The sequence below is a fragment of the Cryptomeria japonica genome, chromosome 10, assembly GCF_030272615.1.
Source record: "Cryptomeria japonica chromosome 10, Sugi_1.0, whole genome shotgun sequence".
Taxonomy (NCBI): domain Eukaryota; kingdom Viridiplantae; phylum Streptophyta; class Pinopsida; order Cupressales; family Cupressaceae; genus Cryptomeria; species Cryptomeria japonica.
Genome location: NC_081414.1, coordinates 419,998,931 through 420,023,157, shown reverse-complemented (window position 1 = coordinate 420,023,157; position 24,227 = coordinate 419,998,931). Strand labels below are relative to the sequence as shown.

At 36.2% G+C, this 24,227-nt stretch overlaps 1 protein-coding gene across 4 annotated transcripts in view; it reads left to right on the top strand.

Annotated features, from left to right (window-relative positions):
• The window catches only part of LOC131034122 (ETO1-like protein 1), a 57,667-nt gene extending 39,241 nt beyond the window's left edge, over positions 1 to 18,426 (top strand). For all 4 annotated transcript variants that reach the window (XM_057965515.1, XM_057965514.2, XM_057965512.2 and 1 more), the window contains one exon: positions 17,819 to 18,426. In XM_057965515.1, the coding sequence (XP_057821498.1) occupies positions 17,819 to 18,039 (221 nt within the window). In that variant the 3' untranslated portion in view covers positions 18,040 to 18,426. The remainder of the gene's footprint in view (positions 1 to 17,818) is intronic.
• The last annotated feature ends 5,801 nt before the right edge of the window (positions 18,427 to 24,227 follow it).

Below are 24,227 nucleotides of genomic sequence, written 5' to 3'. Positions count from 1 at the left end.
AGCTTTGAAAGACTTCCCTTGGCAATGACAATGTGCGACTTAAGGAATTTTATTTCCTTTTACATTCCAGATCAGCGGCTTAAGGAAATATGATTGTGCAAAAGGAAAACATTTGATATGTGTGTCAGCAAGGATAGGGAAGGCCAACTCATAGGAGGCGGCATTTCATTTAAAAGACATGACTGTTGGCATATAAATCATTGAATGGAAATCATCAAGTTGGCTATGGCAATGAAAGGGTGTGAATCCTTTTTAGACACCAAATACGAAATTTAATTGGCAATAAAATTATTTAAATGCCAAGTCAGCTGAGGCAAGGAAGTGGGGTGATTCATGGTATATATAAGAGAGGTGCTAAGTAGCATTCCAATATCATTCAAATATATTTCAAAGCAATTTAAGGAGCAGATTGGAGTGCAAATTGAAGGAGCAGACATAAAAATCAGGTCTTAAGCAATGGAAAATCAAACAGCTTTCACACCGTTTTAGCATATATATTAGATTAGAAAGTTGAAAATGGGTGAAATCAGTATATCTAGTGTGTTTGATTGTATCTATGTTTGTGTTGCAGGTGGCTGATAATGAGAGTGAAGTGGTAGGCTGCAAGCAACATCAAGGCAAAGAGTGGTGATCAACATCAGGCATTCAAGGAAGGACTTTTACACAATTTTGAATTTCCTTCGGAAAACCAAGAATCATTGCCAATATAGCTAGACAGAAGCTCCAAGGCAGAAGTGACCAAGACAGGAGATAGTTTCAGAAGAGTTAATCAAAGTTAGAAGACAATGCAATTTGGGAACATCTCTTACCCTCGTCTCATTCATTGATCAAGCTTGGAAATGTTGAGTATCAAGAGATATGCCTCATTCACTTATAACTTGTGATGAGTTACAAAGATCAAGCTAGTTGAAGTGGTGCCCAATCATCACTTATCCAATCATATTATCTCAAGCTAAGGCATCCAGATTCAATGTACCTAGCTCATCCATCAAAGAAGATAACTACCACATGGGCACAAAGTTTGATGCACCTACCGTCCTCATCTATTGGTGAATACTTCAAGTAAGGACATGTGTCCCATCAAATGTAATTTTGTCATTGGTCAAGAATTAAATGCTTTGTAAAGGGTGTAACAAACCCTAATTAGGGTTTCTATCTTTCAATCCTGGCCATTGATTGTGAATCAATCTGAGCCACTCAATTGTAATGAGAGCACTATATAAGGCTCCACTTATTTGCAAAGTATAATAGACAATAGTGAATAGCTAAGATTTCAATAGCAAATAGTTAGAGTAGGAAGAGAAGGCAAGGATTGTTGCCAAGACTTTGTTGTAAGAAGCTTGTAAATTTCATTGAAGATATGTTGAACTCTATATGTTGATTCGACAATTTGCATGGTCTCTACTTCTCGTTTAATTTTCATGTTGTTTAGATGAATAGAAGAACTTTGTGCATGATCAATGGTAAAATTCGTACATCCATACTACTAACACCTTGCTGATTGTAAAGTGTCATGCGTAGTCAACTGGATCCATCTTAGCCAACTTCAATTATCACTCCTTCATTGATATGCTTCACCTTGACGGTATCTATGCTTGTAGTGGTGATTTGAAAATCATAAAGCTATCCTTCGGAGATTGCACTAGCCTTGTGGAAATGTTCATGGCATGTCAAAGCAAAGCTTAGTTGAATTTCATCAAAGATCGTCCATCGCTCTTACATTCCTAGGATCAGATTAGCTTCCTCAACCCTTGTCCTTTTTCCTTTTTTCAAGTTTAGTAAATTTCCCATGTTCTAGCAATATTCAAAGCATTCAAGATTCAACATAAGTCCACCTTGTGATTCCAGCAATATCACATCAAACAACTGAGTCTATCCAAGAGCACGCTAATACTTGACATTCAGAACCTTGGAGTCATCCCATTTGATCACGCAACTTAGCATTTGGGAGGATTTTGTTCAAGAGGGTAGAATACGTAGTATTTTATTTTGTGTTGCATAGTGCGTAAAAACACCATCAATAGAAAGTTGTCAAGTCTTTCTTAGGCCTAGGTATCAAATTAGTAGCACCCTTCACTTCACTAGATCGTTTGTGGGGAATTTAGCTCAGCTAAAATCAAAAGATCACTAGATGAAGAAATAGAAGAAGGATTTGTTTCAAGTTTCGCAGGTTTTTCTTTTAGAACTTGGCAAGAATAACTTATATGCTAACAAATCAAGATTCAATACATCAAAAAATTGATAGTAATCCACAAAATAACACCTTGAAAGCGAGAAAGGTGGCTCATGGCTGAAAAAATGAGCTTGGAGGCTATAAAACTGAAATCCAACTTCACCAATGCAAAGATCTTGGAAAAAACACTCAGTTAAAAAAATGACTCAAAAAGAGCCCTCTGTCTACTCAAGATATTGCTCCCAGAAATTATGTCTCCAAAGCCATTTCTCAGGCAAGTGTTAAGCCTCGGGGACTGATCATGCAATCACAGGCTGAAATTTTGCTCGTTAGCCAGATGGCTAGGGGCGAAACTGCCAAGCAGCTTGTACTAGCTCTTTTTTTACATGTGTATAGAAACCAATGTAGGGAGCTTACTTTGTTAATAATTAAAAAAGTAACTTTGAAGTTTTGAACATTTAAGGAACTAGTTTCTGTAAAAAGCTTTGTTTTAGTTTTTAATGCTTCTTTTTGTTTTAAAGAAGCCCTTCATGCTGCTTACAACCTGCTTTACTCCACACCCTTTGCAAATCTGCTTATAGAAACTTGCAAAAAAATAAAACTTTTGATTAATGGCCCCAAACCTACCTCAAACAATACACCGTGCAACATGAATGATTTCTTTTGGTGAAGATTTCATATGCTTTTAGCTGCTGACACAGATGTCTGCACACTGCCAGTACCAAACTCTTCCTCAGACACCCTGCGAAAACACTATTCTGAAGCAGTCTACAAAACACCACAGATTTCTCTGTTGTGACACTGCTGAAATACCTTTCCAAGGGTGCCCGCATTTGCAAACTTCGATGTTTGGTTGATTTCCACAAAACCTGAAAACTCCACTTCAGCAGTGCCGCCTCTAAGAACTGCACCAAGAACCCTCTGTAACATGACTGAAATCTCTGCAGACATGTTGCTAGTCAAAGAAAAAGCACCTGACATATGCTACAAACCAAATACCCAGCAAAGATTTTGTGTTTGAAAAACAAATGTGTTACTGTTAACTGTGTGAGATTTGCAGCCACACCTTTGTAACTCGCAACACTATCACTATGATACCCAAGTGGCTGCAAACATGCCAAAGGGAAAAATGCTAATATCCTTGCCTGCAAAATTTCAGATTTATAAAGAATGAATTGAAACTTTGCCAACCATAGACAGGGACTTGCACATGAGGAGTGTCTTGAATGATAACCTTTACCAACACCAACACCACCACCAAACACTTAAAACTATGCAAAAGGCTATGAAATGCACCCTCAGAGTATTGCTGTGTCAACACTATACCAAAAGTGATATGGAACACAGACTCCCTGCCATCATACTCAAACAAGAAAATCTGAGACCATTTTAGGAATAACACATCAAATACGACCTGCATAATTGAAGGAAAAGGGTGAAAACACAAACTTGCAGATTAAAATGAGTAAAGTAGATACTGTTTACTTTATTAATTCTTGGTTTAATTACAGTGTACAACTGACCTATTTAAATACCATCACTAAACTAGTGACTTATGAGGTACAAATCCACACACTAAATATAGGCTTACTGTACTATTCCCTTTACTTCATTCCGTTCCCTTTACTTCATTCAATTATTCTGAATTCTTGGTATAATGACATTGTACTACTAACCTCTTTAAATAGCATCACTTAAGTAGTGGCGTATGAGGTATAAATCCATATGGGATAAACCCACACAATAAATATAGTGTATTGCACTATTACATCATTATATGATTACTTTTGGAATAAAGACAAACAAAGGAACATAATATTCTAACATTTAGTCTCATGAAAGTAGCTGGCTCTTTACATAATCCAAAATAGAAGTCACCATTCATAAAGACCATGGTTTGTTTGAAAATGGTCTTTTAAATGTCCTCCTTTATGCATACTTGGGTAATATTTGGATTTGAGATCCAATTTTTGAAGTACTTAGCATGTTGAAGTTGCTCCAACAAATCATTAATTCTTTGAAGAAGATATCTATTCTTTATGTTCATCTTATTCAATTCCTTGTATTCCACGCACATGCTCCAAGTGTCACCTTTCGTTTGTATGACCACAATAGGTGATCTGCATGGTAAAGTGCATGGGCAGATGACCTCTTGCTCCAACAGCTATTGAAGTTGTTTCTTCACCTCGTTGCTCTCTAAAAGTGATTATTGATAAAAGCTAATTTTTGGTAGGTGAGATCTGGTTAGGAGTTGAATCTTATACTTCAACTCCTTGCTTGGTGGCAACCCCATGGGCTTATAGAATACTTCATGAAAAGATGACAACACTTCATCCAAACCCTTCAATTTAGAGTTAGTCATTGTAGAAATTATCAATCCATATTCTTGCTTATCTTTCAATAGAAGTAAACCAGAGATCTGGTTAGGAGTTGAATCTTATACTTCAACTCCTTGCTTGGTGGCAAGCCCATGGGCTTATAGAGTACTTCATGAAAAGATGACAACACTTCATCCAAACCCTTCAATTTAGAGTTAGTCATTGTAGAAATTATCAATTCATATTCTTGCTTATCTTTCAATAGAAGTAAACCAAATTGCTTAGTGTTTAAAATTATGTTAACACTTATCATTGCAACTTTTGCTTTGCTTTGCTTTGGTGTCCATTTATGATGTATTGAACTCCATATTTGACCATCTATAGTCTTTGGTTATTCTCATGAAAATTGCATCTCTTACATATAAGGACTACCAAGTGCTATATTAAAAACATCAAGGGAAATTACATCCATTTCATCTATTTGTTGTGTATTTATGCGAAACTCAAAGTTGCACTTATTAGTTATTTCCACACCCATTTTCATTGAATCCAATTGACATTATGGGTGAGGATAATCATATGTTTTCATCCCAAACTTTTCAACAATAACAGCAAAAATTAAGCTGCTTTATGAATTGGAATCTACAAGTGCATTTACTCTAGTTTTCTTTACTTTCAACTTCAATAGAAATAGTTTGTTCATATCATCGATTTGTTTACCCATATTCATAGTGTTGGTAGCTATGCATCTAAGCTTATCATCTGCATTATAACTATCCTCTATCTCTATTTCTTCTTGAAGTGTTACCATGGGTTTTTTGAATCCTCCTTAGATTTAATTTTTAAGTTGTAATTTCCAACACTGTAATGTCCCCTTTTGTAAAATGCCCTAGTTTGCCCTAGATTACGATTCTCAGCCAATAAGGGAGGGTTAGAGGGGGAGTACTTTTATCTCCTTAAAAGGGAAAATCTGTAAACAAGTTAGAAAACAACCTACAAATTATATCATATATGTGAATAATAATTACAAACAACTAACTACGATGATACATAAAGAAAGGAATGACTGATTATGGTGCATAAAGTAAAGAATGATTGAGTATGATGAAACATAAAGCAATTTATAATTACAAACAGTTGTATATGTAGAGATATAGATCATAACTTACTAATTGATTACAAGGTTACTTAACTAACTAATGAACCCCAATCATAGCAAGCTAGGATGGGTAACTTGATAGGGTGTCTTTACAACCATTCTCCCTCAATCAAGCCATGGATGGTGTTGTGACGTTTTCACACATCGCCCCATTGCAAATGGGGACCCCCCACTTTTGTTTGCTTAGGCTTAGGTGTTTAGTTAGGTCGTCTTAGCTTGGTGAGTTTAGTAGCTATTAGCCCTTGCCCATGAGGAGTGAATATGTCTTGTCAAGTTAGGATTGAGGTTGTGTTGTCAACCTTGTCAAGGTGGTTAATGTTGTTGAAGGTTGTCAATTTGCAAGTTAGAGGGCATTAGGGCTTCGAGATGGCATGAACTAGGGTTTTGATGTGAAACCTGACAAAGGCATGAGTTTACTCAAAAGATTGATCTTGATAAATGTTAGCTTAACAATTTCAAGTTTGTGAAGCTATAGAAAGAACTATTGTGGATTGTGGAAAACTAATATCTTTAATTTCAAGTTTGTGAAGCTATCTAAGTTGGCCAATCAAGTCTCAAATTGTAAAGCAAGTCAATTTCACCACTCGAGCTTTGCACTGCAAATGTCTTCAGCTGCAAAGGTCTTCAACTACAAAGGTGTCTCCAAATTCCGCCTTGATGACAAGTTGCAAAGGTCACCTGATTGGTCGACTAAAGAAGTGAATTGCAAAGCTAGTTAAGATTGGTTGATCAAGTGGTTGACTTGCAAAGGTGCCTCTGAAATCCAACTTGGAGATTGAGATACAAAGCTACTCCAAATTATCTCTTCAAGCAAATGATACAAAGGTCCTTCAAATTGCCGCCAAGATGGAAGAATGGCAAAGGTCTTCAAAATTGTTGCCAAAATCAACACTTGCAAAGAGGAGTTAAAATTCCAACTTGAAGCATAAGTTGCAATGGGGTTTCAAATTTCCGCCAAGGTAATCAAGTGGCAATGATCCTCCAAAAGGTCACCAATAGAAAATGTTGCAAAGGAGGGCTGGAATTCCGACTTGGTGTTTGATTGCAAAAGGTCCTTGAAATTGCCGACTTCATCTTAGCATACAATGGTCTTCTAAATAGCCGCTAAGGTCAAAAGTTGCAATGACCCCCTAGAAAGCCACCCTCATGAGGAATTGCAATGGTCACTCCAAAAGTCGCCAAGATGTTCAAATGCAAAGGTGGTGTAAAATGCCGACAAGGGAGTTGAATTGCAAAGGTCACTAAAAATATCGCCCAAGGTATTAGCTTGCAATGGTCTTATCAAAAGCCGATGAAGTCAAAAGTTGCAATGGTGTCCTAAATTTCCGCCAAGATCTTAGCTTGCAATGGTCACTTAAAAAGCTGCCTCAAGGGCTTAGTTGCAATGACCCCTTAAATTTCTGCCTTGATCAATGCTTGCAATGACCCCATGAAATTTCGCCCAAGGCATTAGTTGCAATGGTCATCAAAATGCCCACTTTGAACTTGCAATGCTACCCTAAAAAGCCGCCAAAGTTATAAAGACCAAAAAACAATATTATGAGCAACAAAATGCAAAGTCGGCCTTCATAGTGGAGAGCGCTTAGCACAAAAACAAATTTAATTGTTTTAAAAAGGAGTGCAAGTCAGCCTAAGAGATTTGAGATGAGGGGACACACCCCTAAACCCCAACACCTATATAAGAGGGTGGTGATCTTCGTATTTAAGCATCAATTAAAGCAATCAATTACAAGCAGCTCTGCAATTCAAGAAGACAGCGAACTACATAAGGAGGATTTTCTGATTTTCAAGAAAGGCAAACCCCTTCTACATCAGCGATTGTGAAGAAGACATCAACTTCAAGGTAACATTCAGACTTACAATCAAGAAGGGCGAGTTTGTTTTCATTAGCAAAACGAATCTGATCATTACACATTTGCAAGGAGGGAGAAATCAATTTGATATTCAAATCTGCACTTCAGAAAATCACAATTTTGAAGGCAAAGCTCTGTACAAGTAGCGATTTTAAGGGTTGATCATTTCATTGATCAAACACTCATCTGCAAGAGGGCGAATTCACCTATAACAGCGATTTTGGAAAGAAGATTTGATCATTTCATTGATCAAACACACAGTGACAAGGAGAATGGAATCAATTTGAAGATCATTATTCTGATTTTAAAGGCATTTTCAGATCAGAATCTCTGTGTAATCAACCCTACATTTGCATATAAAAGGTGGAATGAGATCTCCAAACATGTGACTCAGACCTTGGAGCATATCAAAATCAGATATGGAAATGAAAGATATAATCACCATCTCATTATCGTTTTGAGGGTATACCAAATTGTAGGTTTGTGAAACCTATCCATGTGTGTTTAATACTATCTTTGTTTATTTTGCAGGTAACAAAGGATGAAGATACGAACTGCAAACAAACATCAAGATCAAGCTCGAGTCATGCAAAACAAAGATCAAAATCAAGGCATTGGAACATGAAGGAAAAATAACTTACATGATGAAAAAATGTTTTACAATCTTGAATTCCCTTCGGGATACCAAGAATCAAAGTCAGTACATTGGGGAGTCTAATCCTACCAGGTGCACCATTCGTCAGGTATATCATGAACAAGGGAAGATCAAACAAGTTCATCACACAGTCTACATCAAACAAGATCAAGGAAGCAAATAGTTTCAAAAGAGTTAATCAAAGTTAAGAGATCATCATCATCACTGCTGAAACTGGATAATGTTGAGTATCAAGAAATGTTATTCAATACTCATTCATGATAATCTACTAAGTACAAAGTGCAAGTTGAGGTGGGATCCTAGTCACTATTCACCAATCAGAGAAGGTTCCACATCAGCATGTCCAGATGCAATGAACCAAGCTCATCCATGGGGGCATAAACTCCAATGTACCTACCCCCACTACCTATTGGTCAACTGTTCTAAAGAGGACATGTGTCAAAATGTTGTAATTATTTCATTGGCCAGAATAGAGTTTGTTGTAACAAACCCTAATTAGAGTTTTCATCTTGTAATCTTGGCCATTGATCTCATATCAATTTGAGCCTTGGAAAATTGTATTGAGCTCTCTCTATATAAGGCTCAAACTTCTCATTTGTAAGGATAATAGATAGTAGATAGTTAATAGTGAATAGAGGTTAATAGCGAATAGTAGATAGCAGCTAGAGTAGAAAAGGAGGAGAAGGCAGAAATTGTTGCCAAGATTGCAAATAAACTTCCTTTTCATTGAAGTTATGGTGGAATGTGTTGTTTCTTTACAAGTGCATGGTTTCTTGTTGGATCTTCATGTTAGATGATGAATAATTAGATGAATGAAAGGAATTGTGAATGATTTATGGTGAAACTCCTAATCCATACCACTAGCAGTTTGTTGATTGCAAATTTGCCTTGTGTGGTCAACTGGAAGACTTGAATGGGCTTAAGTTCAATTGTTATTCAATCATCGATATGCATTCAATTAATGGTGTCTATGCTTGGTAACGATTTGAAAATCATCTAATTTCCTTAGAAGATTGCACTAAGCTTTGTGAAGTTGTTGCTTTGCATGTCAAAGCAAGGTCTAGTCGAGTTTCACCAGAGATTGTCCATCGTTCCTACATTCCTAGACTTCCTCAACCCTTTCCCTTTTGCCCTTTTTTCAAACTCAAGCTAGTTTAGGATAAAAAGCATCACAAGATCGCAACATCAGATGATCAAGTTCCAGCGATTCAAGCATTCAACAATTCAACATAAGTCCCCTTTGTGATTCCAGCATAATCATATCAAACCATTGAGCTTATCCACACGTCGTGACCCAACATTTATGAACCTTGGAGTTGTCTCAAGTGATCCTTAAGCTAATCTTCAGCATTTGAGAGACTTTGAACAAGAGATGATAAGATACTTTTGGGTATTTTATTCTATGTTTGCATGTGCATAAAAAACATGTCAACAAATGGGTAACTTGATAGTGTGTCTTACAACCGTTCCCCCTCAATCAAGCCACCTTCTCCCACTCACATGATTCCATCCATCACCATAATAGAGAGGATAAGGATTTACCCCAATAGGATGCCCTAAGTCTAACTCTCCTAAGCCCAAAGGCAGAGCACCTCCGCCCCCCTTTGGCCTCATGTGGACCCTGCCATACATATGAGGTGGCGTGCTTAGGGGTGACCCCAACACCGTTCCCCCTAATGATAACCTCCTCACCTTCCATCATGGCTGAGAAGCATTCTTATTATAAGTAGATATGCACAAGTCTCAGTTAACTACAGAATACCCATAATCAGATCTATGTTCAGAACATGTATAAACAATATTATCAGCAGCATATAATCAGATCTATGTTCACTACATTATGCTATATTGGATAATTGTAAGCAGCAGTATATTAATCTGGAGAATGCAGATATAAACATTATTACTATGTATGTAGATCATACCACCAAATAGAATATATAATCGCACAACTAGGTGTCAATATTGCTGTAGTTATCCAGTCTATCCTCTAATGGTTGAATGATTGATGAATAATTGATTGATTGAATGAATTCCTTTGATTTTATTATTTGAGGTATTGGTGAGTGATAATGTAATAAAGGCTGGTTTGATAGATTGGTGAATGATGATTATATGTATGCTGATTGATTGTTGCTTGATTTGAATGATTGGAATGATGATTGATAAGTGATCATTGAATAATTGAAATGATCTCTTTTATACTTCATTGGGAAAAGGGTCACCACCTTTTATAAGACTTGGGTCACCACCCTTCATTGCTACCTTATAAAATAATATATTCTTTTCTAATTGTTCTCTCTTCCTCCCCTCCTCAAATGAGACCTTCTTCCCTTTATATCTTCCATTGTGAGGGAGAAGTCACACCCCTTAAACATTCCTACCCTTCGAAAGGGTCACAACCTTTCACAGTCACCACCCTTTGAAAGGGTCACAATCCTTTCACAATAACCACCCTTAGAAAGAGTCACAACCTTTCATAATTTTTGCCCTCCTTTGGTAGAGTCACTTCCTTATTTACTTCCCATTCCTTCCTTCTTCCATTGACTCTTCCTTGATTCACATGCTCCCTTCTTTATTTTCTCCTCCCTCTCCCCTCTTAATTGAGGTTCTCTTCTCCCTTTTATATCTCATGTTCGAGGGAGTCGCAACTATTCATTTAATGCCTTTTGACCATTCATTAACTTAGTTAAATTTTAAGTATATTTAATTTAATATTTTAATTCTTTTGTATTTTAATTTTATTATTATTATATATTATTAAATCTTATTTCAAATTGGGGACATTACAAACACTTAACATCAACATGTCCATTGATATTACAATGGCTACAGTGATTCTTTAAATTCTTATATTGGTGTACAACAATATCAATCTTCTTACCTTTTCAATTACCTTTCTTGAAGAATTTCTCTTAGTCTTTTTTGGCTTGGTTATTGCCTTGGTCTTGCTTGGAAGATTCCCTTTCCCTTTCCCTTTCCCTTTCCCTTTCCTCTTCTACATGGTAGGCTTGGACACATGCTTCATCCAAGTCTTTCAGCATTGTAGTAATCACCCTTCTTTGAGTATGGGTGTAGAGACCCCCGAGATACTTGGTAAGAATATCCTCCTCTTCTAAGTCCATGCCCAACAACATGGTCTATTGCCAAAATCTTGTAGTGTAATTATGCACACTTTGCTCACTGCCTCGTCTATGATACAACCACATAATATCCAATCAGTCTTATGTCCAATTAGATAAAATTCGCATATAATAAATCAGCGAACTCTTCTTCGGTAGACAATAGGTTTTTTGTTTTCCCAAAGAAGCCAAGTAACTTTCCCATCACACAAGTGCATGACCAGATAGATTGAAATGTGCAAAAGTAATCTTTATGACCCATTTACATTATGAATGCTAAAATAGGCCTCTATTTTTTTAATCTGTAAATTCAGCATTTACTTGCCCATTAAAAGATTTTATTTCAATTTGCCTCAACTTTAAATGGAGTTTGTTCAGTTTTTACCTAATTCTCTTCCAATGGCCTTCCCTCAAAGAATGCTTCTCTATCAAGATTGTCTTCTCCATCGTCTCCAATACCAAATTTCTTGGCTAGAGCTCTTACCAATGTGCCAATGGATGAGTTTTCTTGGGCCATTTGTCCTTGTTGTTGTGTCATTTGCCTTTGTTGTTGGGTTATCAATGTTCAATTCTTTATCACTCTTTCCATGTGGCCTTTCAAGGTAGTCATTTGTCCTTTCAAATTACCTTTCACTCTCACCTGGTCCTACCCACATGAGTTTCTCAAATTCAATTGTAGAAATCACTAGAACATAAAACCAAGCGACTGTCTTACTTGCTTGAACAAATGACAGTCTTAGAGGAATTAACGTTGGTCAAAATAATTAAAATAATTCAGCACACAACTCATATTTTATTCTAGGAAACCTCCAAAGGGTAAATAACTAGTATCGTAGTGGCAATTGAATGTCTACCTTGATGGTTTTGATCACTAAGAACAATGTATGGAGTAGATACATTTGATAGCTCTCCACTAGCTTTCTTTCTAGCTTCAAATGACTTTTACAGCTGAGTTTTCCTAATTTTGAGCACTAAAACATACACACTCTTCTGATGATTGAACCCAACCTCTTCACGCCTCTAAATAGCTGCTGGAACATCCCTCTTGTGCACTAGATGGACCCAGAAGGAGAATTGGAATGGGAAAAGTCAAGACTGTTCTTTTTAAATCCCAATATATTCATATTGGGACAAACTGGTGCAAGTGGCAGTTTCTTAACTGCCTCTTATAAGATATTGGTGTTTTCACTTTGTGAACAATACTAAGTGCTTTCTGCTGCTGATCTTTTCTTGAAAACTTCACATTGATGAAGATTTTACCTTTCTAGATCCTTATGGATCAATTTTCCTATCTTATAATGGTTATATATGCTTTGACCGTGTTCCTTTTAAGGCTTCTAAAGGAGCCAAAGGTCTTGGTTAGGGTTATATCATCACTAAAAAAGATGGCATTTCTGGACAACTTTTTATCCGTTCTATCCATTGGTCATAGAATCCAAAGGCTCTTAAATATTAGAAAGGAAAGACATAGTTCAATTTTATAAGAACACTTGATTTTTTTACATTGAACCATAAAACAGATTGACTTTTGGCTGACATAATCCCATTAAGGATTTGGCAGCTTGGTGCAAATCCTCCTTGCTCTTCTAGTATGAGATTAGGAAGGATTTCTTTTAATCAGTTTGCAAGAGGTTTTCCAAGTCTTTGTAGCTATTATTGTTCAGAGCTTCCAAAGGATAGGGCCACAAAAGTGAGGTCTTTGTTCAGATCTTCCCAGAATATTTCAAAAAATCTGTATTAAATCCATCAAGCCTTTGAGTATTGTTATTAGGAAAACCAAAAAGAGTGCTCTCCACCTCTTCTCTTACTGGGGCCATAAATTTCTCTTCTAATGCAGCTCTTCGAATATTGCTAAACTGTTCCTTTTCTTCAATTTATCTACACACAACCATATTATTCTAGATATTTTTTAGCCAGTAGATTTCTTCCACGTTGCAGGAATGATCAGGGTCATTTCTTGTTTTAAGCTTCCAAGTTGGTTTTCATGATCATCTTATTCTAGAAAATCATTTCCGAACACCTTATTCTTTGCTTTAAGTTGGATTTCCATTTATGGTCTTCCTTATTTCCAAACATTCCTCAATTGAATGGCAAGTTTCATGTTTCATTCCTATGTTTTGAATTATGAAAGGAGCATTTTGAGGAGCTGATTCCTCGGAGAGATACTTCAACTGGCCAGTGAGCAGAAATAGTTGCTTTGTGTATTGCAGCTTCTTCCAGGAAACTCAGTTGATCCAAGGTTCAGAATTCAGAACTGTAGTCTTTCGACAACGAGATCATCTCCCCTTCTTGTATTGGACCATTAGCTAGTACATTTATGATTCTATTAAATAATTATATTGAATATATCTTATTAGAGCTTGACTGTAACGGCTTTGCTATTCCCAAATAAAATTGAAAGTTTATCTGGTTTAAAGCCTAAAAGATGCTGTAGAGGAGGTGTCCCTGTTGGAGAGGAGAAAGCAGCAAAATAAAGTTTTTGTATGTGTGAAGCATTCAACTACTATCCAATTTAAGTCTACTAATTTTTCTGACTTTGAAAGCTTGCTGTTCCATAATAGCAGAATCCATCCCATTTTCCCTCTGCTTATCTTGCTAAGAAGCACACATCTCCAGATTTAATTTCTCAGCACTGTATTTATTTTGGTTTCTTGAATAGCAATCATTCCAGGTCTTGAAGTTTGATCAGTCCTGTGGCACAAAATTCAGAGTTGAACCCAGTTCTCAATATTCATTGGCTTTTAATTTTTATCCTTCAGATTTATTCTGGAAGTTTTTCGCGGCTGAGTGCTTACCTCTTGCTTTCTCTAAATTACTGCTTTCTTTTGACTTTTTTGTATTAGTTGGCCTGTCTCGCCTGTTTGAGTTTTCCTCTGTTTGGGCCAACTTACTTTCCAGACCTGATCATAATAGCCTGGTTGTTATCCTTTGTGCTTGGATGATGGGTTTCAAGTTTTCAACAGGCTCCTCTCCCAATATTTCTTCAATGTATTGCATGAGATTAGGGACAAAAAATCTGCATTTTGCAAGCCTTGGGGAGGTGCTTTGATGCGTCTGTTGTTCGATTCTTGGAAGTTAAGCTACATGGGTCTATATTCAGGAAGCCTCCCATTGATTTAGTTTCCTTGTTTCCTCTTCAATACTTTCTAGTATCAGAGCAGTTGCTTCCTGAGTTGTCACCATCAGCTGATTACTACTCAACTTAGAATTTTAGTGGTGTGGGAAAACTGTTCATTATGTGATACTTCTCTGTTCTCTGCTTTATCCATAGGTATTCCAACTTGCTGGATGCATAATCTTCATCGTTGTTAACCATATTCTCATTATGAGGAGTAGTAGGATGAGTCCTATCCAAGGCCTGGCTCTAATTTCTGTATGGTGCCTTTATATTGGTCTTTGGTGTTATTTAGTTTTCTGTTGTCCAGGTTCATCCCGTCCAGATTTGGTAATAAAAGTTTCCATTGCCTAAAAGGATGATACACAATTTTAAATTTCTCTTTGCTTTCAAACATACATGTCTTCTACTAAACTGTTTCCTTTGCTAGCTAGTCTTTTCTTTTCTATGGCTATTATTTAGTTTTTGGTTCATGAGTTTTCTGTAGCTTTAGAGTTTTTTTTATTGACCATCTTAAATACCTCTTCTAGTTTTTGCTGACTTTTTTTAAGACAGATTGTGAGGACAACCTTGAACTAGATGACCTTATTCATGAGGATAATGACAGTGGAATGTCAGTGCTGCATAGTCTAGGGGTTGAGCGTAAGTTGAGCACGTGTTAAGCTGAAAGCTTTGACTAGCAGGTGGTGGAATCACCTCATTGAAATATATTTCTATGCTTTATTTCCCCTGTTTGATTACATGAGAAACTACTAAAAACTTGCCACGCTTATTCTCAATAGCTTCCATGGTTTCTTCTCTGTATAAAAATCTGTGTTAGACTCTAATCCTCATCAGCGCCTTCATTGGGTTGTTTGAAAGGTTTTGAAGAAAATTAGAAAAATACTCATGACCAGTCATTGAGAGTTCAATTACTTTTAATCTCTTAGAAGCTCCCAGTTTTCTTTTAGCTCTTAAATACGAGCCAATTAAAGCAATACCGAAGCAACCTGGTGCAGTTGTTTATTCCAAAATCACTGATGCATGCAGTCACACTTACTTTTCAATCATCTTTAGTACTGGATTCTGTGCCTTGGTAACTGAGTTTTTCCCCTGAACTTAGAATGATTTATGGGCCATAACTCATATAGTCTGTCAAAAGAAGATTGACTTCTATTACCCTTATAACCCTTTCTGAGCCTTTAGATGCTTGCCTTTATATTATAACTACAAATTATATTGTGATGAATCCTTCAAGTGAGCTTGTTTCTAGAGACTCCATGTTTGTTATATCTAATAAAAAATGAGATCAGACACAGGATTAAATTACTCTTTCTGTCAACCAGACTTGGATTGAGGATTAAGCATATAGATACAGTTGCTTCATTCGAGGTATCAATAAGCAGACATTGGCTGCTAAAAAAATATGGTAGTCAAATATGTATGATTTTTAAAAGCCATTAATTCAGGTTTCTATGAACTTATATTGTTCCAAGATCAGAATATTAGAAATGTGATGTAATGTAACCATTTGAGCCCTGAGTGCCACCAGGGTAAAATCAAACTGAAAATCACAGCTACTAGACACTTGCGAGTCCCTGAGTCCCAGGTTGAACAGATCTAAATGAGTCTTGCAGACCTGTTTAGAGACTCATTGAGTTTGGCCGAGTCTACCCACCTCTGGTGAGTCTGGCTGAGCCTACCTGACTGTGGCGAGTCTGGTTGAGTCTAGGCATTTTTGTTTTTCAAAAATTTACATTTTGCATACTATTTATATACTGCGCTTTTCTAAAAATGCCTAGTCTGTGCTGAGTTTTTGCCAAGTCCAGGTCAGAAATCTGCTTGCTGAGTCCATGTGTGGTAACTATGCTGAAAATCATTGCAGCCAACTTTCTTAATAGATATAAAAATCAAGGTTCTCACAAGTGAAGGACATTAACATTTTACAATTGTGTTGAGGCTCCAAATATGCTTGGAGCAATATTTGAGAACTACAAGAGTCATTTTATTGTTTAATATTTTATTTTCTATGGCTCCAAATTTGTTCTTTATGATCCATAGAAATTAAAGAAGCAAAATCATTTTGACAGAAAACTTTTATATGGTATACAAAACATACAGAGTGTACAGTGTGAGATGCTTGGTAGAGCCATACTTCCTATCCCCGACTTGAACAGAGGGCCAAGCCTTGGTAAATCCTATTACATAAGCAGTCATAAAAATTAAAATATTGTTAGGTTTTGATGTTTCCTATGGATTATGGATCTTATGAGATGTATTGTGAGATGGAGTTTTGTGATTCTAAATGTGTTGAGCATCCCAATCACATTTCTTCTGTTGTGCGAAATTGACATTATATTTTGGGATATTTATCTCATTTTATCCCCCTTTCTAAGTATCTATACATTAAAGCTGGTTTTTTCAGGATCGTTTCCAGAAAGGAACATAAGCTTTCTTTTTTAATTGGTCTTTGCAACAGGCATTTTTTTTCAAGCTTATGCAATTGGACTGCTAAGCTATCCTACTTTCTTGAGGGATTGAGAAAGGCTTTTTATAATGAACATTAGGTGCTTACCCTATTTGTGGGCCATCCAAAGTAAAAAGAGAGAAGAAACTTAAATGAAAAGAAAAAATAATCACAGCAAAACTGACGTTCCCTCTTGGCAGGGTTCCCCTTCCAAAAGACACAAAAGACAGATCATATTTGATCCATATTATTAAAGTCCACAATGCAATGATGATGAAATGATTGTAGTATTCTGCAAAAGGAATTCACCTTGCAGGGGTGTTCTTTGGCTTGCTCTTTCATCAGATTTACCCAGGACTTGCAACTAGCCTTGTCTATTGGGGTAAATTACATTGAGAATTGGATGTTGGTAGTGTATGCATTTGGTAGACATTTATACATCTAAAAATGGAATGTGTCTTCTAGGGATTTTTAATGCAAGTCTCCTCCATTAAAGCTCTGATGATTCATCACTTAATCTCATTCCATTTGACATAATCAAGAAAATTACATTTTTTTATGGTAGTAAGAGGTTTATGATATGCAAGAATGCTTGAATAAAAAATGCTATAATTGTGCTGAGGAAAGTTGTGTACTTCATTATTTCCAGCATTGCTACTATTATTATTAATTGATTTGTTTCCCAGTAGTCTCAGTATTCATAAACTAATCCCAAAACTGCTTTCACCATCTTTAAATGTGAATTGTCATTTTAAGGAATTTAGTCAATTTGTCATTTCACAATCTTCACCTATTGTTTCCTCATAAATATGTGCTGGGATCTTTGCTATTTTCTTTTATTGGTCATGATTTTGATAACTTTAATTTCTAATATATAGTAATACTGTCAAAAGGATACTTACAGCATTTATGATTTCAAAATCAGTTTGCACTATTTCTGGAAGACTAAAAATGCATGTCTGCTTTTGAATGAACAGTTTTAATGGATAACCAGCAAGAGGAAGAAGCCATTGCTGAACTTTCAAGAGCTATTGCGTTTAAAGCAGATTTGCATCTTCTTCATCTACGTGCAGCTTTCCATGAGTGTATTGGGGATGTGGCCGGGGCATTGAGAGACTGTCGAGCAGCTCTTTCAGTGGATCCAAATCATCAGGAAATTATGGAACTTCATAGTCGTGTTCATAGTCAAGAACCTTGAGATATCTCGTTAACCAGCAAGCTAGTAACAATGTAAAGGGCTAAACCCAGGAGTCCTTTTCCTTTGTATCATAGCCTGAAGGGCTAAGCATTTCTCTCATCTTACAGTTTAAGCCTCAAGGTTTTTGAACAAATGTACAATATTCGGATAGGGAACAATTTTTTTTCTGTATTGTAGACCAGAAACCCCCCCCAGTTTTGTAATTGTCAATAAATATATCATTTAAACAGAATGCTGTGGTTTTCTAATCACTTTATTTTTTGGTGTTATTTTAGAATTGTCTGTGTGAGGGCAGGGACATGGGCATGAGTGTGAGTGTGGGTTGATGTGCATGCACGTGTAAAAGGGTCGTCATGCACTTTGTATACATATTGTGTTTCTTAATCACTTGATTTTGTGGGGTTTACTTTAGAATTGTGTATGTAGATGCAGGTGTGCATGCAAGCGTGAATAAGTGAGGAATAATTGTATTGTACCATGAAATCAGTTCTGTGTATAATGCACCTCTCTCACACCCACACGTATACATATGTATGCACACACAATTCTAAAGGAAACCCTTGTATATATATATAGTGTGGGGGCATGCATGTGCATGTGAGGAACACTGTTAATGTACCGTGAGATCTATATTGTGTAACATACACGTACGCACACGCACACATGCACGCGCACACATACACACAAAGGAAACCCTTGAATATTTAGTGTGGGGGCATGCATGTGCACGAGGCATAGTTGTAATGTACCACAAAACCTATAGTATGTTGCTAATGTGTATCATATGCATACATACATATACAACAAAGAGAGGTTATATAGAAATTGTGTACCCCACAACTTATTTTTTCATGTTTTACACTCACTTTAGGTGTTATCATTTGTATCTGCTTTATCTCTTGTTTAGCCATTGTTCATTCCTTGTCTAATCTAGTTTGGTCTTATGTGTTTGTGTTTCTCCCTTGTGTTTATTATCATTGTGTAAACATTGTATGTCCTCATGTGAATTTTCTCCTTATCTACCTAACTATTAATATGTGTGCCCCCTTTCATGTGTTGTAATCCTTTGTTCCTCGTTTCCTTTTTTTTTTGTTTCTCACAAAGACATGAAACCACAGCCATCTACTTTTTTTTTTGATCCTATCAGTGCTCACTAGAGATTTGATTTTTCTAGCATAAAAAACAACCACGCCATTTGGCTCATCACCAAGGGGTAGGCAAAGTAGTAGTCTATCTCAATTATTTTGCTACCAAAATTAAATGGGATTTTATAATGACCTTACCTATCCATTTTTTGTACCCACTTGCCCTAGTTGCCCCCAAAAACCTATATATAGATCATATTTCTTCTCATTTGAATATCCTTGCCATTCTTTCCACTAGTGTGTACATTATGAAAGAATGATTTCATTAAGTGTTATTGAGGTGATTTTGTTGGTGGTTGAAGTCATTTGGAGTTTGGCCTTGTTTTTGGAGCTTTGATCTAACCATGTGGTCATTCTCCTTTGCTCCATGCCTATTTATTCCCTCTCCATTAGAAGTTGTTAAGCTCTCACCCCCCCTAAGTTTGTATACTTCTTGTCCTTGCGCCCACAATTTCATTTAATCCTAGAAAACCCCATAGAGTGTCTTTGTGATCCTTCTTTTCCATCTCATGCATCCAATTGTTTCATTGTTGCACTTAATCTTGTCCTGTACCACCTAGAGTATTGCTTTTCCTATAAGTGTTGCTATAGCTTAAGTTGAATACTCTTTTTGCTATTTTGCTACATGTGAATTTTGTTGGAATACACGCAAGTAGGTCAGTAGAGGCATGCTCTTTGTTGATTCCCAAAACCACTTGCTGCCATTCCTAAGACACAATTTCACATTCAAGACTAGGGTTGTCATCATGAAGGTGAAATATGCTCATCCACAAATCATGGAGGGCTAAAAGTCAACTTTACAAGAGTGGGTTTTCTTCCTATGCTTTGAGCTCAACTTAAATTCAAGAGGGTGTTCCTAGAGGTATAGCTAAACAAATACTAACAACCAATTCTAAATGGATTCTTGACCCCAAATATTGTCACTAGATCAACAAGATTGGTTGCAATAACTCCTATATAGCTGATATGATTGTGTAGACATGACCCACATGAAATGAATCTATTTAAGGCTCTCTCAATTTTGATTCCTTGATTATAATACAAGCTCATAAATGCACAATAGATGACCCTCACTCTAAACTACCAATTAATGTTTAGATTGGTAAAATGGTTCCAAATTTAATGTGTACTCCTCAGGCAATAGAGTCACAATTCATTAGGAGGAAAACAAATTGAAACCAATAGAATAATGAGCTATGTATTTACATGCAACAAATATATGAAATTTGTGACAAAGCATGCTTAGTAATCCATAACATAATTGCATATATCTATATATAAAGTGAGAAAGATTATTACAAGGCTTAAAATATTTTCAAAATGTTGTTACAATCATCTAACCTAACATTACATGTGAATCAACAAATTTGACAAAGGAGAATCCTAGTTGGGATGTAAATATCCTCTTGGAAATATAACTAATGACATGGAAATATTTTGTAACAAAAACCACTTACAATATTGATCTTTGATTCCACAACTAGCATTTAATTGTTGCCTTGCAACATATTGCCAATTCTCTGGTGTTTGGAGAACCTCTTCTTCAAAATGACAAAAAACCTCTGTTAATACTTGCTAGGAGTCCAACCCTAAACATTGCACTGTAGCAACTAAAAATCCATGACAAAATCATTCCTTACCAAAATGGGCACCTTAGATGAAAGATAGCCAATCAAGGTAGACAACATAGTTGGGAGAGCTCCCCTCCATTAATGGTGGGAGTAAATCTAGATAATTAGGGAGATATGAAAATCATGCCATTTCATTTGGTGCTTGCAACTTTTGAACACATATTAAAGTATTGTCCATTTAAAATATTTGCCCTTTGCTTGAACTTTTTTGGCCTTTCATGAACTAGTCACACTTTTGCCAAGTTTATGAACTTGTCGACATTTGGGACATGATCACCCTCTCTCTCTATCGTCTTTTTAAAATAATAGTCTTTGAAATCAACCGTTCTAAGAAAAGAATCGAATATTTACTCAAAATAAAATAAAAATGGCCTATGAGAGGCTGGCTCTATACCACCTGAACTAGCCACAGGTATGGAGGGCAACACTATTAATCAACAAGAGGAACATGGTTTCTTCCCATTGTGATTTGCTAGTTGGAGCTGGTCATCATGCATTTCAACTTTTTGTTCTTCCTCCTCTAAAATTAAAATAACTCTCGTGTATTTTGCAAAGTTCCTTTTACATTTCCAAGCCAAAGTCGCCAGTCCAGAAAGAATATCCTCTTGTGGGTCTTCAACCAATTTTGGATCGGGCTGAACTATGGGGGTGACACCTTCTCTTGGGAGAACCATTTTGCCTCACGTCAACTTGGGTCGGTAACTATTTATGGACTCACTTGGCTGTAGACTCTTGCTATGCACTAGATTAATTCACCTTAGGTGCGAGATTTCTAGTTGCAACAGTTTCTCTTTGCAAAAGAAGATTGTAAACTTCGGCTCATCTCCCCTCTTGTTCTAGAATGGAAGTATCCTTCTATATTCAATGTAACTGGTCTTTTTCCTCCATGCAACCCTGTTCAACTGAGCAAATATGTCTTACTGCTCTCTTTGAATCCAATTCAAATCAGCTTGGGCTATGGGAAGCTAATCTTTATGGGGAAGCACCATACTGTCCTAAGACGGGGTAATAACCCATATTGAGCACTAACTAAAGAAATTTTGAAATGGAAATGATTAAAATTCTTGAGCTCCTCCTCCAATAGACACACCAGTTTGTCAATTTACCATTTCTCTGGCTAATTCGTAAAGGAAGAATGAGTTCATAATATTGCCACCTTTTATTTATGGATAGGGCCATCAACTTCTTAAATTTCAGCTTCGAGAAATAATATCACTCTTCTTCAAAAGTCACGTTAGTAACTTTACATGCTTTAGCCACCTAATCTGTCATTAAGGATATGTACTTCCCAAATCTTTGAGCATATTGTGTCTCAAAAAACGGAAAACTCCATGACGATTTTTAGAACTTTAGAACCATGATAATTAGATTCAAAAAATCCCAACTTAGCTGACAAATTTTTGAAAATTTGCAAAGGGCCTAAGCTAGGACTCGACTTTTGACAAAGATGAATGAAAGTCTAAAACTTGGGGTAACACATCATAAAGAAGAAGGATCTTATCATGGGTTTTACACAATTAAGGCAACTCAATCTTTAGATTTGCATATGAGTTTTGGTTTTTCATATTGCTACTATCCAAGGCTTGAATTTAATCCTTTGATTATTTTATTGGATAGAGATTTATTTCCACAATCTTTTGTATTGAACCTGATTTTTCCCAACATTTGGTATTAGAGCTGAAGGTTGCTAGTTCTGGGTATTCCTCTATTTTTGGTTTCTTAGCTTGGAAAGCTTGTGGAAAACATTTAGAACTAATTCAAGGTTGTGGGAAGGCTTTGGGGCTAAAATGGATGTTCTACGAGTTAACTCTGTTTTGCAGATTTGTGAGATTGGAAACCATGGATATTATCGATGTGATCAATGTTGGGTGTTTGAAGCTCATACTTACGGATCTTAATGGAATTGCTGATGCTTATGGATCTTCATGGAGTTTGATAATATGTGTGTATCATCTTGATTGGTGGTTTTGTTCCTTTACCTTGTGGTCATGTGCAGTGAGAAGGTGTTCATGTTGGATGGGTATTGACATCCTGATCAGATGGAGATACACTGACTATTTGGACTATAGAATTGGGCACTTATGTTAGGTTCATGGTTTTAGCCCATAGTTACATGAAAGCACTGGAAGATAAGCCACTGACCTCTTTGAGAGTTGTGGGGCTGATATCTTTCATATGGTTTAAGCTCCTAGACAACTTTCCTTTCCTTTATTGGGTTGCAGTGATCTCTTGTTTTCAGTTGTTGGGTTTTGTAGACCTGTGGTATTACTAATGTTTAGATGTCATGTTTAATGTGAATGTTTAGATGTATTGTAGTGATCTCACAAAGTCGTACGAGAAAACAGTAATTCGTACGAGTTTTCTCACAGAGTCGTACGATGATTCTCAACAGACTGTACGATATGTCACAGATTATCGTACTACCCCTAAAAAAAACTCGTAGGAGTTTTAGCAGAAATTGTATGGATGAAATCTGAAAAATAAAAAGAGCTGATCTGCAAGGTTGAAAATTGTAATCTTTGGGCCCCACGGTGGGCGCCAAAAATGTGTGTGAAAAGTGGTAATCATGTAAGCTGTAAGACACAAACACTTCAATAAGTTATTGCATGCATGGTTAGACAAATATAATCAATGAATGTAAACACCATAACAAATCGACCGATTGCCTCCTAAAAGATGCGAGTATAGACTTGCTCTCAGATTTATCTAAGCAATACCAATGACTAGACTACACCAAGATGGAGGATTTAATTATGAGCACAAAATTAAGCTAAATGGATGCAAGATTAAGCAAATTAAGTTAGATGGATGCAAGCAATGATTATCAAGCTATATGATTCTAATCAAACTAACATGATTAAACTAATATGCAAGAAAGCTAAGATGCAATAATCTCAATACACAATATTCTCAATGACACTAGAGCAAAAATAACATAATAACAATAAATCTCCAGGGTCCTTTTTTTTATTGAGAGATGAAAGGATGAATTTATAGAGAATCCAAAGACAGACCAATGATCAAGATTGATTAATGATGAGCGGTTGAGATTCCTCAAGAGAAAGCACAATCTAGGTGAATTGAAATGATCAGAAGCTTTGATTCAATTTCAGAGGAGATTAAGATTGAGTTGATCTTGAGATAAATTGAATAAAGCTTGATTTAATGCATTTAGATTATAAGTCTAAGTTTGCATTGGAGATAAAATCAATTAATTTCATGCATTTGAGATAAAAATTAGTTAATTCCATGCATATTTATTTTATTTGCTCAAGATTTGTTTTTTTAGAAAAAAACATTTTAATGCAACTGAATCCTTTTCCTCAAGATTGCTTTGAGTTTAAATTTAAAGAAAATGATTTATTCAATTTTATTGCTTTTTTGAGATTTCTCAAGTTATCTCAAATTTAGA